Source organism: Pollachius pollachius (genome assembly GCF_949987615.1).
Source record: "Pollachius pollachius genome assembly, chromosome: 10".
In the NCBI taxonomy this organism is placed as follows: domain Eukaryota; kingdom Metazoa; phylum Chordata; class Actinopteri; order Gadiformes; family Gadidae; genus Pollachius; species Pollachius pollachius.
This window is the reverse complement of record NC_136943.1, coordinates 10413403-10430335: the sequence shown is the minus strand read 5'-3', so window position 1 is coordinate 10430335 and position 16933 is coordinate 10413403. Positions and strand designations below refer to the sequence as shown.

General features: G+C 44.1%; 1 protein-coding gene across 1 annotated transcript; it reads right to left on the bottom strand.

Annotated features, from left to right (window-relative positions):
• Positions 1-538: 538 nt before the first annotated feature.
• slc7a2 (solute carrier family 7 member 2) lies at positions 539-13356 on the bottom strand. Its single transcript, XM_079744938.1, has 12 exons — positions 13152-13356; positions 11663-12043; positions 11149-11304; positions 10462-10627; positions 10009-10145; positions 9588-9810; positions 7823-7959; positions 6408-6510; positions 4458-4669; positions 3733-3899; positions 2196-2304; positions 539-1944 (listed from the first exon to the last, which is right to left on the bottom strand). Exons 2-12 carry the CDS (start codon positions 12030-12032, stop codon positions 1715-1717), a joined length of 2010 nt encoding a protein of 669 aa, XP_079601064.1. The 5' UTR covers positions 12033-12043; positions 13152-13356; the 3' UTR covers positions 539-1714.
• Positions 13357-16933: the final 3577 nt, after the last annotated feature.

Sequence of the window (16933 nt, the reverse complement as noted above, 5' to 3'; positions counted from 1 at the left end):
CGGCAGCAGACAGTTGTATCTCAAATTCAATCATTACCAAAAAAATTGTAATGATTTATTTAATCAACACTTGTCTTACTTAAATAAAACAAAAAACTTTTGTTTTATTTTATTGTTAGTAACAAATTATAACACATTATTCTATCATGGAAACGTACATGTTCTGAAAAAATCTTGAATTCTGAAGGGCAAACCTAATTCATGAAAATTCAACATTAGTAGAAATTGCATTAATTCCACATTAAACAAAAACTCCAGGTCAAACTGATTATGGTTGTTCAAAATATTATTTCCTCAATGTGGTCTTTCTAACAATGCAAAGATGCACCAAAAAGGGAAGTCTAACTCATTTGAATGGTTAACCAGATAAATATTCAAACATTATGCTAACTATAGTTTAATTATATATATATATATATATATATATATATATATATATATATATATATATATATATATATATATCTCAAGACCACAATATATGCCCACAAGCCACTCTCCATTCTCAACATGTTCAGAGAAATTAATGGTAAAGTCAAAAGAACAGGAATTTTTAATTTCCCAACAGTTCGAGGGTCAAACAATACTATCAGATCTTCAAAACAACAGGTCGTAATGTGAATATGCAGACTACATCTGATTGGTCTCTCTTCAATGAACGATGAACTCCAGACAGCCAATAACTGTACAGCGACATAGCTAATACAAATAACAGATAGAAACAGATGGAAAAATACACACGTCTGTAATACTCTTGACAGAGATTAAAAACAGAGAGAACATCTTTGTTTAGTATAGGAATGTAACATCAAATAATCAGAAAAAAAAAAAGGTGACAACGTAACGTACCAACGACTAGTAACCAATCAACTGTCACATGTGGATGGATGACCTGCATACCTTTTTTAAGGTCAAAGGTTAGCAGTAACCGGTCATTTTACTACAGCAGGTAATTTTAATACATTTGTTCACTCAATTTGTTTTTTACAGGTCAAATATGGGTGCAACAAGTTTCTCTAGCCAAATCTAATAGAACAGTCTCACAATTTGGCACAGGTTAAATGACACTTGTATTTAATGCCTACAATTTCCACCAGAGAGCATGAAGTATAATAATAGCACGGCTTAACACACAATTTCATTAATTCACTTATTTGCGTATCTAGAAACTAAAAAAAGATAAAAAGACAAAAATAAACATCACCCTGGCTGTAATTTATCTGTACAGTACAAAACAAGAAAGTCTACAGACAGAAACAAACCCTCCATCGAGATGCACAGTAAAAGCCTGTCGACCTCCTCCAAAAAACTGCTTCAATGTTAAATTCAAAATGGGCGTCGTTCTCTCCAGTGTGTTACCTGTCCTCTTCCCCACCCGGCACGCCCGCCGTGTCTCTGGCAGTCCATCACTCTCTCCCAACCACGTTACCCTGCTGTCCGGACATGTCCGACCTCGGCATACCCCTCCCCCTGCCACACCCCCTCCACCGATAAAACATAACATTTACATGATACCTTTAGAATAGAGAGAGAGATTGTGTGAGCGAGCCAGGTAGACTTGCAGCAGACGAGGGCTCGTGTCAAGGCGTAGCTGCATAGGTGCATGGATGCATTGTATCATGCATCGGTCCCCCCTAATACTGGACTTCTCACAAAATGTTTGTTGTTGTGCATGTTTTGTTTGTCTGTATTGTCGTTGTCTGTCGTTTCCTTTCTAAAACCTGCTGGTCTTTTCTTGGCCGATGCCTCGCTCTGAGTCCCCCGTGCCTGCCTTCTTCCCGCCGTGGTTCTGCTTCTCCTGATTGGCTGTCGGGACCTTGCTCTGCATGGTGGTGGCGGCGCCAGTGGTGAAGGAGGTGCCTGCGCCACTGCTCTTGGGACGGCCCTGCAGCCGCTTGCGCTCCTCGCTGTGCCACATGCCGTACCCAAAATAGATGACGAAGCCTGGGAGACCAAGGACAACGTGGAGGGAGGAGGGATTCGTTAGGCTTTTATCCCCAGTGACTATACATTTATGAGCCTGTTGGGGTTAGGGGCCTCTTGCTCAAGGATGCTAACAGAGAGACTGCGGACATTGGGGGTTTGATCGCAGAACCCGCCTGCTATACTAGAATGCCATGCCCTCTGTAGGTAGTTGGGGGGGGGGGGAGGATGGATGAAGAGATGAGGAGGGTAAAGTGAGGGGAGGTACTCGCCTACAGCCATCCAGGCTGAGAAGCGGATCCAGGTGTCTCCACTCAGCTGAACCATGAGATAAATGTTGACGAATATACTCAGGATGGGCAGGAATGGCAGCAAGGGCACCTGGGTAAAATCACAGGATGTTACTCAGTAAGTAGTAATTCAGTGCCTTCTACCTTATTGTACATAGTATGTACTCAGTATGTTATGCATGCTTTGTGCACAAGGAGAACATTATATGGAACTAGCGGGAAAAAAATGCTGCCACGGCACAAATTAGACCCTCAAAATCAAGCAGCTGTCTGAGCAATTCAACACACCCCACGTTTGCCCGGGGCAACAGCCACAGCAGATATCCGACCCTCAATGACCGATCTCGCGGCTGATTTAAAAAAATTGCTTATTCTCCTTTGTTGCTGAGTTTGATCCGTTGTTTACAATCGCTCATCCACTCGTCACTTTGTGTAAGAAATTAGCGGAGGATAAACCAGCCCTTACGCATCTGTCTCAAGGCAGCATGCAAGCTATCTTATCACACACGGCATCTCGCCAGAGTTTAAAAGAAATGTCCCAACAAGCTTAAGAATGGCATGTTTTCACTTAACATAGATGAGGCTTCTATTAAATAGTTTTCTCATAGCAAATTGTTTTGAATAAACAACTTTAGGGTTGTATTATATACGGTTTTGTTGCACTGTAACTGTAAAAAGTATTTAAAATAAATGGTGCATATTTTGCAGTAAAATGAAAGTCTCCTTGTTCATGCCCTTTAGTCAATGGTTAGGCTACTAATCAATTTCTAGTTTACGTTGGGAGTATTATAATGACCTTTCTTGGTATGGCTGTAGTATCTGTAGTCTCAGTAGGCTATACAAACCATAACTACGTCGGTAAGTGACGGTGGTTAAAAGCAGGGATGGTTTACTCAACAGGCCCAGGATCCAAAGAGCTCTGGTGCTCTACACAAAGATGCTACTGTAATATAGGCTTATATTGAGTTTGTTCATCTCATGTCTGAATATTGTCCATTTATTTCCACAAAATACACCAGAATCTATCATTTAAGGGTCTATTTATCAATTGGTTCTCCCAGGGGAGCATACCCCTGGATCCCTCTTGACAATTAGGTTGATCACGGCATATATCTTGGCTTAGGGGCCCGCTAACCTCCCAGAGAAAAAAGTTCAGGTGTCAGGATTTTTTTCTACTATCACCCCTAGCTTATGTTATGAAGCATATTACATAGAATGTACTCAGTATCTGATGTTATGCAGTATATTACATGGTATGTACTCAGTATCTTATGTTATGCTGTATATGACATAGTATTCAACATTGTTTATCACAATGCAGAATATTTACACAGTAGATTACAGAGTATGCATGTGTCATGTTGACCACAGCGAAAATAAATCAGACAAAGCAAAATAGCTGACCACACAATTCAAAGGCAGAACAACCGGAAATCCCTCCCCAGTAATGCAGTCATCGATGCCATTACAAAGGAACCCTGGTTCGATCAGCCAATCACAGAGCCTGTAGTGGACCCACCATGAAGGAAACCTTCTTGTTGGTCTGCGGCTGTCTGCAGATGAGGAAGACACAGCCGCCAAAGAGGATGAGACAGACGCACAGCATGGCCAGGATCCAGATCTCCAGGCCCAAGACGGAGTACCCATGGTATGTGGTCAGGTAGCTGACTATACAAACAATGATCACTGCATAGGGGACGCACACACACACACACATACACACAAAACATGTTACCGGGTGTCAGGATATTGTTGTGGGTTGGGTGTTCAAATCCCAACTAAAAGGTTCTGTGTTCGATCCCCAACATCAACAGCCTTACACGAGTAGTTGCAAGAGGCCTAACCCCCCCACCCTGCTCCTTAATCACATTGGACGTGGAGACAGTGTGCGAGTGTAATTCCCCATAACAAGCTGCGTCAAAAAGCGATAGTCATTTTCAGATAAGGTAGTGAGCAAGAACTAAAAAAAGATTTTAAGCACAATGAATTGCTGTCTAGGATGATTACTGCGATTTTGTTCAATCAAAAATATTTATTAAGATATTTATAAAAGTAGCAGCATCTTTAGCAGATAAAACGCCAGAGGGGCATTTGAGCCAATGAGGGCAAACAGCAGATGGCTGAAATAGTTCATAGTAATTTGTCTCTTGTTGACACTCATAAACAGAAAATCAGTTTTCATATTTTTTTTACTTTTGATTTGCCCGATAGAAACCGTGGGGGGTCGGGGTACGCTTCACCTACCCAGGAACCCGACGGCCATGTTGACCACGGAGGAGGAGTGCTCGGTCGGCGTGGAGGGGGGTTGCAGGAGGGCCTGCAGGGTGGAGCCCCCTCCCTTCATCATGTTGAGGTGAGCCTCCGACTCCGTCAGGTCCGACTCGCCCTCCTCCGAGGAGAGGAACGCCCGCTCCCCGTTACACGGCTTCTTCTCGAGCACCCAGTCCGGTTGGTACCTTGGAGGTCAAAGGTCAGGGGTCTAAGGTCATAAGGGCCCAATCCCAATGTCCGGACTCACGGACTTTGCTGAGCGTTCTCGCGAAATTATTAAGGCATTATGGCTGTCCCAATGTCGAATTCCAAAGGGCGTTTGGGTTTGAGTCCACACTTACCGAGCCCACACTTACCGAGCCCTTTCCGTGAATCTGCAACAATGCAGACTTCACCTAAGGGAATTACCCACAGTTCAAAGCGTTGTGAAGTTTACCGCGGAGACTATAGGGAAATCCGGAAATTAGGAAGGTAAACAACAAGACGAAGCTACTGTTAATGCGCGACCAGATGGGAATTTCGGCCTTTTTGTTGTGAGCCGGATCATTTGGATCAGCTCACCAACAAGAGCCGGCTATTTTGGCTCTAAAATGGCTCTTAATACTACTTAAACCTTTTATAACTCAGCCAAATGTAGCCCGTTCTGACTTATGATTAGTATAAGTCAGTAGGCCAATAATCACCTAAATTATTCAATACATCCTTTATACTGAAGTATTCAAAAGTAAAAAATTATATTTTCTAATATCAATAAATTGCTGTAGCCGGTTGTTTTCATTGCATTTACAAAAAAATGAGAATTCACAAACCGGCAAGTGTCAGCAACATCTTTGTCATTAAACGTTGCCAAGGTAACATGGGCTCTCGTGAAGTGCTGTCCCATTCCCATATATACCTATCTGAGCCCGTGTGGCCTCACGCACTCACTCACTTAGCACCTGAGATCAATTAAGTTTCCTCAGGGCTCACTTTGGGATTGGGCCAAGGTCAAAGGTCAAAAGGTCCTAGTTGTTTTCTAAGGCGATGACTGAATTCCAAATGTTGTTCCTAGGTCTTTCGCTCAATGGTGGACGTTGGCCGTTCTGGGCCGATCGCTACCTCCTCCCTTGATTTGTTTGTTGATCTAAACCTCCAGAGCATGTTGTGTGTATAAAAACACTGGTCCTCTGCCAACAGTTCATTGTGGGGACACGTGAGGCTGCTCCTCCAGCTTAATAATTAATTGGCAACGGAGCAGAACATCTGGAGGTCGAGGAACCGAGGACGATTGGAATACGGCCCTTCGACTAGACAGAGCTACGTCAGAGCTCCACTGCCTCTCGTGAAGCTGTGTGTGAACATCCATTCTAGTAGGTCAATAAAGAGCGGACCAATAACAGCCCTGTTTGGTATCCAGATGTTTTGACGTACATTCCTGCTATCGCTGGCTGTTGACCACTCTAAAACCACTTTTCCCATGGTCTCGTTCGGGGGGAAACGTGTTGTTGTATGTTATGGTTTTCTTGCGCAACTCAGATCACTTCAGGAAATAAGTGAGGCCCAGATGGGTATTTATAAAGCAGGAGAAGGTTGGAAAAACAGGAGCATAGTGTATGGAGCTGTAGAAGAGCTCCAAGTGCTGCGGCTCCTTGTCAGCAGCATCGAGATCGGGGAGTTGTGCAAGGCGTGGAAATTGAGTAAACAGCCGCGTGTGTTCAGGCTGCAGCTTGAGCAGTTGTACAATGGGACTATTCACCGCTGATTACATCACCAGCACAGTGCAACAGCATGGACCCAAACACAAACATACACACACCTCCAACCTCTGTCCTATAAGCAGGTCTCTCGGTTAATGGCTCAATTTGTCTTGGGGCTATTTTCTAAACTGTGCTCTTACCATTTTTAAATAAGCCGGCACCAATGGGGAGGTTGTGAGGGTCTTACCTGAGGATCAGCACGCAGGCAGCCACCAGGGAGTAGGCCAGGAGGGTCCCGATGGACATCATGTCCACCAACGCCTTCAGGTCAAACAGGAAGGCCATGATGGCTGAGGCAAGGAGATGAAGAACATTTCAGACCAGATGGTCACAACAATGCATAAAGGTGTGTCTATAAAATACATACGTGTAAATACTTAGGAATGGACGTTATTTATGTCTGTATTTATAACAAATATTTGGGGTGTGTATGCTGTGAAGCGGCTCAAATTATGTTATCAAATACAGATGAGAATGCATGCAGACACACAAGCAAAATAGAAACATCCACAGAATAGCATCGAGGGTTGAAACAAGAGACATAGGAAACCAATTATAACACGACTGTACGACTATATAACTGGAATCCGATGTCATAAAATGTAATTGAATGCAATCTTTTACTCTGTATTATGTTAGAGAATGTCAAATGATCCTTGTGAGTCACACTGAATATCGTCTCAGCATCCTCTCTAAGATCCTCATCACCTGACCCCAGAACGGAGCTAATCTCTCAGCCTGGTTCAAACACGGCTATCCGGCCAGCCCAGTACTCCTGCAATCATACGCCATCGTTTTAGCTGTGATTAAATAATACACCAGGCTGTCTCTGCGTCTGTTTATCTTTCCTCTGGGGCCTCTGCTCCCTCTTTTCAACCCAAGTGGAAGAAAGGCGAGATTATCAAAGGCAGCTTCTCTCCTTATTAATTCTGTGTTCTGTGTATCTATGTTGAGGATCCGCACCTCGGGTCATTTGAGATGTAATCCACCACCTGACGCTAACACATAATAGCATCAGGGACAGTGAGTTCAGCAGCTAGCCGCTACGACTAGAGCTCTCTTCCTCCAGTCCTCCGCCCTCACCTTGTTATTTAACGCCAAGTGTAGCATAAACTCATGGGTTCAAAATGCATTTAACAATATATATGATCTCTTTACTCCTTGAACATTTCCGCTGTGTTCCAGCCAGTAAATCTAATTTAACAGGATGGAATATTAGATTGGTATTGTTGCTTGGCTCCATGAAAACTATTTTCATCCAAGTAGTGATGCTGGGATCTTAATAAAATGTAATGGATTAAGGATAAAGAGATGTGGAAAAGGGTGGATCTTCAGTACATAGATGATGATGAAGGCTGAGGGATTTCTCATGCTGCAAAAAAACACCACACCACTCACATCACCATGTTTAACATGCATTTATCCCCACCGACACTGACACCACCACCACAACACAGCCCATCAAGGGAACATGCGCAGGGGGGCATGGCTCATCAAAAGCCTGGCGATTGATGCTCCAGCCCTTTGACGGCCCAGGCAGGCAAAACACCAACAAAAACATGAAGCCTCCTTGTCTCTCTCTCTCACTCTCTCCGTGCTTACCCGCGATGGTGCCTGCCGCCATGGTGGCTGCCACAGGCGACTGCCGTTTACTCACATTGGACATAAATTTGAACAGAATGCCATCTCTCGCCATGGCAAAGAGAATGCGGGGCAGAGGGAACATGGCGCCCAGCAGACTGGGAAAAAGACGGTTCACTGTTAAGTAGAGGACATTCTGGGGGAAGAAATCATTACAGTGGACACCTGCACAACCGTGAAAGAATCAAGATGGCACCCAAGTACAGAAGCACTTCTCGCTTTTTGGACTTAACTGGGTGAAGGTCACCTCATTGAAAGTCAGTCCTTTCAATGTCCTCAAAATGTGATATTTCAGCTGTTCTTTATATTTAGGAGTACAATCTAGGGAGGTCTGCATCTTGAACCCAGGTCTTTCACAGTCGATTGGGGGACAACGATTGGCAGGAGTGATCTTATCGGACGATCCCTGTCTCTCACCTGCTACCACACCGGACGCCATGGTGGCAATAAGCGGGGTCTTCGTCTTAGGATTGATTCGTGCTAAGGCTTTGAAAAGCACCCCGTCCGCGGCCATAGCATAGATTACACGCGGCATAGGAAATATGGAGCCCAGCAGACTGCAGCACAGGGCAAGAGACATGCAAGAGCATCACATTAGTCAAGAGCCACAGGCGACACAGTCACACACACACACACACACACGTACCAACGCCATGTACAGTCAAATTCACGCAAACAAACACAAGCACCAAGTCACACCAGACATGTACACACACACACAGCGTATAAAAGCATAAGAGTATATCAAAGTCTTAGTGTGTCTTTCTTTTCTGTTGATAGTATTATTAAGTGTTGTTTCCAAAGCCTGGTTTTGTTACCTTACAATAATTACATTACTGTGAATATCTTTTGACACAGTTCTATTTTTTTTCGAGTGTCTGCTCTATTACTGTCATTATGGTCTCTAAAAACTTTGTTACACAGGCCTTGATTACACAAGTTACTCTTTAAATCGCGTTTTGAAATTGGGTGTTGAGATCGAGATACAAAGAGAGATGTTTCTCCATGTGAACACGTGGGAACAGTTTTTACGAGAGATGTGGACAACCGTTATCAAAACCACCTCCGGAGGTAATGATCATTCAATTCAATCTAGATTAGTGCGAGATGGCTGCCACGCAGGCCATACGACCGGTAGCGACTCCAGTTCGACATCAAGCAGGGATCTCTCTCGCAAAACTGCCCCCCCAATGTGTGAACAGGCTGAGGCAGGTGTGAGCATGGTGTGCCTGTCCTGTTCATACATGAGTTTTGGAATCTAGATACAGTATACAGATACACTGGAAATTCAAAAACTGTAGTAAAATCTTGATAATTATCGTTGTGTAAACAGGCCCACGGACTATCCACAGAGAAGAAAGACGGAAACAAAGCGTACTGAATTCTATACACTGCTCAATGTAATTCAAGCTTATCACATTATAGCAGCGGCACAAAGTACAAAACCAAGACAGATGCAGTCCCCACCACTTAGGGAAAGCAGAATCAATCCGGTACAAGACTAATCATTATTGTCACATGTCAATCCCCATTACGGGACACAACAATTGCAGTCAATCAAACACTATAACTGCAATTTTATAAATAACTAATAGGTTACATAAAATACTGGAACCCGGTAGCTCTAATAACTAAAAATCAACGTTTATCATATACTGAACACATCATCTTTCGAATTGAATTTAAACTTTTGATCCTTCGAGGTAAAATGTAGACGGTCCCTTACCTGGTGGACAAGGCACACAGGGACCCTACGGCCACCAAGTACTTGGCGGGGCCCCAGCCCACGTACTCGAAGGCCATGGGCAGGGGGCTCTTCTCGTCCAGCAGGTAGTAGGGCATCATGAGGGTGAGGGCAGCCGACACCCCGAAGTACGCCAGGAAGCAGACGGTCAGAGACACCACGATGCCGATGGGGATGGCCTTCTGGGGGTTCCTCACCTCCTCCCCTGTTCACACACACACAGTTTGGATGACACACACAAAACAGATAAAAAAGTGTTTTATGTAATCGTTTTCTACACCTTTCTCTCCCCCCCCTAGACTTTTTCCCATTTCACGTCATCTCCCAGAAACAATCTAATAAATACACAACAAAACACAAACCTAAACACCGCAGGTTACGTTAACCTATTCCTTCTGTTTACCTGTTGTCGCAATACAGTCAAAGCCCACAAAGGCGTAGAAGCAGGTGGCGGCGCCGGCCAGAGTACCGCTGAACCCGTAGGGCATGAACCCTCCTACACCATAAGCACTGCTCACATTGGCTGACGCAGATAGATTCCTTAACCACACACACACACGCACACACACACACACACACGCACACACACACAGCCAACACCACTGTTTATTCACTGCTGAGTAAAGTAAATACAAACATGTGTGGGACAAATCGCGGTTGATGCACAACTCATTTGAAATAAAAACAATTCAGATATAGTCTGTACTGTGTATGAATAAAGTTATATACTAACAGGTACTAACATCATTCTAATTTACGTTCTACACTGCATCCCTCTACAAGCTGATGTTCATTATCACAAGACTAACAGTTTGAGTTCCCCCGAGTTCCTCAAGCAGTCAGACTCTACATTTACCTTTTTATTATGGTGACGTTGACGAGACACTCCTCGGAGATCTGCCAGTTTTTGGAGTCTCCTTTGACGAAGCCGGAGATGATGACGAAGAGGAGCACGAGGACGTTGACGGCTGTGAAGACCTTGTTCACCCAGGCGGACTCCTTCACCCCGAATGACAGCAGCCCTGGGAGACGAAGGAGGAGGAGGAGGAGTGTGTAGATACTTTGTTCAGATAGGGTCTTGTGAACATTAGGGTATTAGACTTTCTTGTACAATACGTCTGGTGACCTGCCCTTTAATGCCCCGCAGCTTATCTCTTACAAATATTTTATCGTTCAAATTGCGCATATTGAATGTTTTTCTTTTCTCCGTATTACAATATACTATATATTATTTTATGTCTATTTTCACCATCTGTTAGATGTCTATTTTCAACCTCTTTTAGGCATCTATTACAAATCTATTTATGACGTCTTTTATGTATATAAGTGGCATTTTGGCATTTTTTGGTTGAATAGGCACGTATTCAATGGAATGAGTTTATTTGGAAATAGCCTACCCCGGTACTCTACAAACACCCTCTTTCCCACAATCAAAATGATATTTTGCAGAGGTTGATCCCTTTATAGAAAAGAAGATCTGTCTCACTACCATCAATGGAACCAATATCAACATCAATATCCTCTGGGCAATGGGCTGCCTTACCGGAGAGCAGCAGGATCAGACAAACGGCGAAGAAGTCGGGGTACTGCGCCAGCCCCGGGGAGTTCATGCTGAAGTAGGTCTTACAGAACCTCTCAATGTGTCCGCCGATCAGCTCGTCGAACGTCCCGCTCCACGCCCGCGCCACCGACGACGTACCTAAGAAAGACCACCCCGCCTGTCTTCAGCCTCTACTACTAGCATCACCTCGATTCAGCCCAATCGGGAAGCATAAATTGTAAATGGACTGCATTAATATAGCCCTTTATCCAAAGCGCTTTACAATAATGCCTGACATTCACCCATTCATACACACAATCACACACCGATGGCGGAGTCAACCATGGAAGGCGACAGCCAGCTCATCTGAAGTAGTAAGGGTTAGGTGCCTTGCTCAGGGATACCTCGACACTCTAGCTAGGAGGAGCCAGGGATCGAACTAGCAACCTTGGGGTTACCAGCCAACCCGCTCTACCTCCTAAGCTACTGCGGCCGTAAGTGTAGCCCAGGAACTCACCGATGACATAGGACAGGATGAGGTTCCAGCCGGTGATGAAAGCCCAGATCTCCCCGACCGTCACGTAGCTGTAGAGGTAGGCCGAGCCCGTCTTGGGGACACGCGCTCCAAACTCGGCGTAGCAGAGCCCCGCCATGACGGAGGCCAGGGCGGCGATGAGGAAGGAGATGACGATGCTGGGGCCAGAGTTGCCCTTGGCCACCTCCCCGGCCAGCACGTAGACGCCGGCCCCCAGGGTGCTGCCCACGCCCAGGGCGATGAGGTCCACCGTGCCCAGGCAGCGGCACAGCTTGGAGTCCTCCAGGCTGCTCATGTCCACCACCTTCCTCCGCACCAGGGAGCGACCGAACGATAACACCTGGCCCAGCATGGTGACACCGACTGCTGGGGAACAGGTCGTGCAGAACCGAAACCAAATGCACAAAACCTTTTGATCAGGGACTGAACAGTTAAGTCTAGGATTATAGATTTGCACTGGGTCAATGTATGGTTATACAATCCAAGTTAAATTGATGATGGTCCCCACTCAACTGGCAGAGAATGGCATTAACACTGCCAGGGTTAGGGGTTTGATCCCGCTGGGGCCACCCGTGCTACAGAATGTACGCACTGAAAGATGCTTTGGGGGGGTGTTGACAGTTCTTTCTGCCAATAAAGTGTAAGCCAAGCTCAACTACCACAAAGTCCCATTGGAGATGGTGATGGTCTGATTATAACCCGTTGTCTGTGGTTAACGATGCATATCTAAGTGCTCAAAGGACTGCCTCGCAGAGGGGGCCGTCAGGCTGGCATTCCAATTCATCACACTAATTGTATTGTTGATGGGAGTATTTTTTACAGTACAGGAAGAAGAGAAGGACAAAGTTTAGCATTCTGTTATGTAATGCATGTCCTTTTGATTAACTAAACTAGCTTGGGGTGCCGCAGGATTTCAGAACAATGAATGAAGAGTGGATTATTCATGCATAGAGAATGTGTGATGATACTTTTTGCTTTCAACCAGTAAGTTTAGTGATAAATCAAATGTGACTAGCATTTAGATGGGCATTGATATCCAACAAAGTGTGATTAATTTTAAATAGGGCAAATTAACATAACAATGATGGGTGAATTATGTTACAGAGGAACATCAGTCCAAAGTTGGAGGGATAGAAAAATAGGTATAATTTTCTTAGTTTCAATGTTTTCTTGATTTTGTAAACACAACTACGCAAAAATATTTAAATGCTTAAATAAAAATGAAGACCTATTCAAAATATTATTATCATATGTGAATCCGCAATTAAACTGGAGGCAAACAATTTTAGCTTAATATACAGACATAAATACATAAAAACATACATACACACATACATACATACATACATGCATACATATTAGAAAATATACACATTTAACACTACAGTTCAGTAAAGTAGTTAAAGTTATTCCAAAAAAAAAGTATCAACTTGACACGGTCTGATGCAAGTTTTCCTCCAACACCACTTACCTATCTTTAAGCTGATGCAATATCTATTCAATGATTCCAAGTTGCGATGAATAAAACTAAATCAGTCAGAGGACGACTAAATATCCGTCCTCCACGGGACTTTCACGACGGCTAGTCGAAGCAGTAGCGGGACACCAAAAGAAAGCCAAGGTGCAGGGTCCAATAAGCTGCAGAACTCCACCAAGACACTGCCGTCACACTGCAGACTGCCGTCCCCAAATGCATTTTAAGGCATCTAAACTGCCCCTATGTACACTTTCGCTCCTCCCCTCTATCCCCAGCTGGTCTTAATAGACCATGGACCAAGCCACCGGTCCTACCCACCTACCCCCCCAATCAGACACTGCAGTGACGTTCACAGGACAGTGCAAAGGGGAGGAGAGGCCCGGAGGGGGGAGACAGCCCGACAGGGGGTGGGAGGGTCTGAGGCAGGGTTGGAGGGAGCAATGAGTTCTGGTACGCCAATGTGTTCTGAAGGAGCCCGTATTAGCCCGACACCAGATTGAGAGATATGACATTTATTTGCGGCATTAATTTATATTTCTGATATCCGCGCCGGCCAAACAAGCTCCCCAGCTGCTCGGTTACTTACTGACGGCTGATAAATTGTTAGGCAACTGACGTGGACAAACATTGAGACAGACATTGGTGTTTGCCCAGCGCAGCTTGGAGGACTGCCGCTAAAAGCATGCGTGCTGATTGGTCAGTGAAGGGTGGACGCGGAGCACTGCTGGGGTCGAGTCCTCTTAATGGAAGATAAGTATTGCTCAATGTACACTGAGCCCTTGGAGTCAAGGACATCACAGAAAATCAATAGTACACCACACACACCCCCCCGACCGACCCGCCTCCTCCACAGCAATGCTGGCACTGCTCCAGTTTAGGGAGCTATTCCATTTCTTTAATTTTGTGGGGATCAACCCATTCGTTGTTAATGATGAACAGTGAACTGAAATATAAATAACACGGAATGTACGGCAGGGGGGCTGTTACTGCCAAGATCTGGCTCAGACCAGATGAAGACCGCAGTGGGAAGGTTGCAGCTGGCCCCTCTGACAACACTGTGCAGCCACGCTAGAGAGAGCCTGGAAACAACTCGCCTTTGAGCCTGTCTTGTACTTTAAGTCCCCCAGCCAAGCCCCCTCCAGGCCCTGACTGCCTGGGCCCGCTGATCTGACCTGCATGCTGATTGAAACGAGAATGCCATCCTTAGCGGAGGGGCAGACTGGAGACTCCACCGGCCATGCTCGCTTTGTGTGTAGAATACACACCCATAGATTCACACACACACACACGCACACACACACACACACACACACACACACACACACACACGTACACATGTAGACGTGCGTGCATACACACGCCCAAACACACACACACAGACACACACACACACACACAAATAGACATGCGCACGTACACACGCACACACAAATAGACATATGCACACACACACACACACAAAAACACAAAATCATAGACACACTTATACAAAGGCAAAATCACAAACACACACATACACACACAAAGCGTAACAGTGCATAGGGAGGGGTTAGTCCGGGTATCCCTGGTATAATATTCCCCCTGGTATTGCTCTACTCGTCTTTGGAAGTGGACTCATAGCATCCACCGGTCACCATGGCGACGGCGGACGAGAGAAAGAGGCTAACCATGCTCCGTTGTTGACTCGCGCTAACCGTGTGAAGCCAATTGAATGCACTTCTGCTTCATTGGCCGCCCTAGCTGGCTCTGGACATGGTAGGTATGGTCAACAGATTGAGTGCTGTTTGCCGTGGACCTCTCGCTCCACTGAGCACTGGTGTCACCAGGAAAGGTTGAAGTGAACCATTACTGATAAGCCTGACAACAGCTCAAAGTGGAAGCATTTAGACGCATTAATAGGGCCCCAATGAGAGAGAAAAATAAATAAAATACAGCAACAACCATTTGGCCAGTAGTGTTACATAGGAGAAAATGATGCATATTGTCTTCTGAATGCCTTTGAAATAATCTTCTAATAATCTTCGTCTTGCCAACTATGCCCATCTTCCAGATTCATCTGAAATCATGAATAAAATTTGGATTCAAGCAACGAGATATAATCAAGGCTGGCAACAAATAGTCAGGTTATACAGTTATAAAAAAGTTATATAAAAATCTAATAAATGTTCTCAGCAGTTAATCCCTGGTCTCCTGACGTGTCCGTGAACCAGTGATGCCAGTGACAGAGGCTCTGCGTATTAAACCACTGACAGAGCCTCTCCATATTAAAGTAAAGGGGAAGACTGGCCACCGCAGCCTGAAGACATCAGCTCTTAGCTTGACTTAATACTCTTTTTATTAACTTATAAGACTAGGCATTATCCACGGTTGCCTTCCTCCTGTACCTCTGCCCTGGTCAAAGTAAATGTATTGCCTTGTAGCCGACAAAGCGGATCCATATAAATCAAATAAATGTGAACCAAGCAATGGATAATTGCTTAAAGACAATTATCCATACTGGACGTCGAAGTGCACAGAAAGCAGGCTGTGTCTGCCTTGATTCTGAATCATCTGTGATAAGGCGATAGGAACATCCATGTAACCCTGTGGTGGCGGGATGAGTTAACAACCCTGAACCGATTCAGGTAGTTCCTCTGTGTTACATGGGCCAACACACACTTTGCCAGCAGTAGTGGACTGTGAACAAGTGTCTGTGAAGGTTTCAAATCAACACTGACAGACAGGCCACTGTAGAAATGCACTAATTACATTCCCCAGTGACAGCTTTTCATCTGTACTCCTGAATGTGTTTCTTTGGTAAAATATCTCCGTAATGAAACCACCTAACTCTGCCCCTTGTCTTTTTTTGGTTTCCGGTACAGCGGTCTGAGTCTTCTTTGGTTCCTAACCGACTGAAATGAAACGGAAGTATCTAAGTGGCAGCCATGATTAGAGCATCCACACTGCAGAATTAGTCTGTGATAAGAGTCATTGAAATGGATTAACTTGATTAAAATTGTTGCCAGCACGATATACTCTAACAATTATTTTCCTTTATTTATATATACGTGTAACTATGCTTTTACTTTTTTCGTTCACATAAAACAGCATCATCTTAACAATATAAGAATGCTATTTGACAAAGCCCATCAAAGTCTTCCATATCGTCAATCACCACAACAGCTTGTCCCAGTGCTGTTTTGGTGTTGTGCTCTGAGACAACCACGCCCCACTCACTTGAATATACCAAAACGAAATGGGGAATAATAAAAATGAATATGGCATCAATAAATTATTGTGGTATTATGAAATAAATGTTAAATAAAATAAATGTAAGATGCACTAAGATAATTAATTAATTCATGGCCCCTGAAATAATTCAAAGTAGTCATTTTGAAAAACACCCTTTACGAATTTAAAATATATTTATTTATTAAAACTGTATTTATTTATTTATTTAAATATATTTAAATATTTATTTCCTAATATTTATTTCCGGATTTATTTGATTGCAATATTTAATGTAATTCAGTCTTTTCCAAATATGTGTCTTCCCTTTTCAAAGTCCAAGTACACATTTTAACATCAGTACCTCATTGGAACACATATTTGTAGTGCCACACCAGTTCTGAATAGTTTCTTCTTCTACACAGAGTGGTCTAGTGATGTGTGATTCACGGAAATTTCATTCAAAGACAGAAACTTTTGACATATACGATTTCTTTGTATGGGTGTTCATTATTTGTTCTTGGATTTGTTCATGCGCATTGCTTTTATAATCGAATAGCCTACCTACG

What these genes read in the sequence shown, in the direction of transcription:
- slc7a2 (XM_079744938.1), bottom strand. Translation starts at nt 12,032, where the DNA reads ATGCTGGGCCAGGTGTTATCGTTCGGTCGCTCCCTGGTGCGGAGGAAG. An exon ending in GCCTGCGTGCTGATCCTCAG is followed by an intron (nt 4,670 to 6,407) that starts GTAAGACCCTCA and finishes TTGACCTCCAAG; the next exon opens with GTACCAACCGGACTGGGTGC. An exon ending in CTCAGCCTGGATGGCTGTAG is followed by an intron (nt 1,945 to 2,195) that starts GCGAGTACCTCC and finishes TTGGTCTCCCAG; the next exon opens with GCTTCGTCATCTATTTTGGG.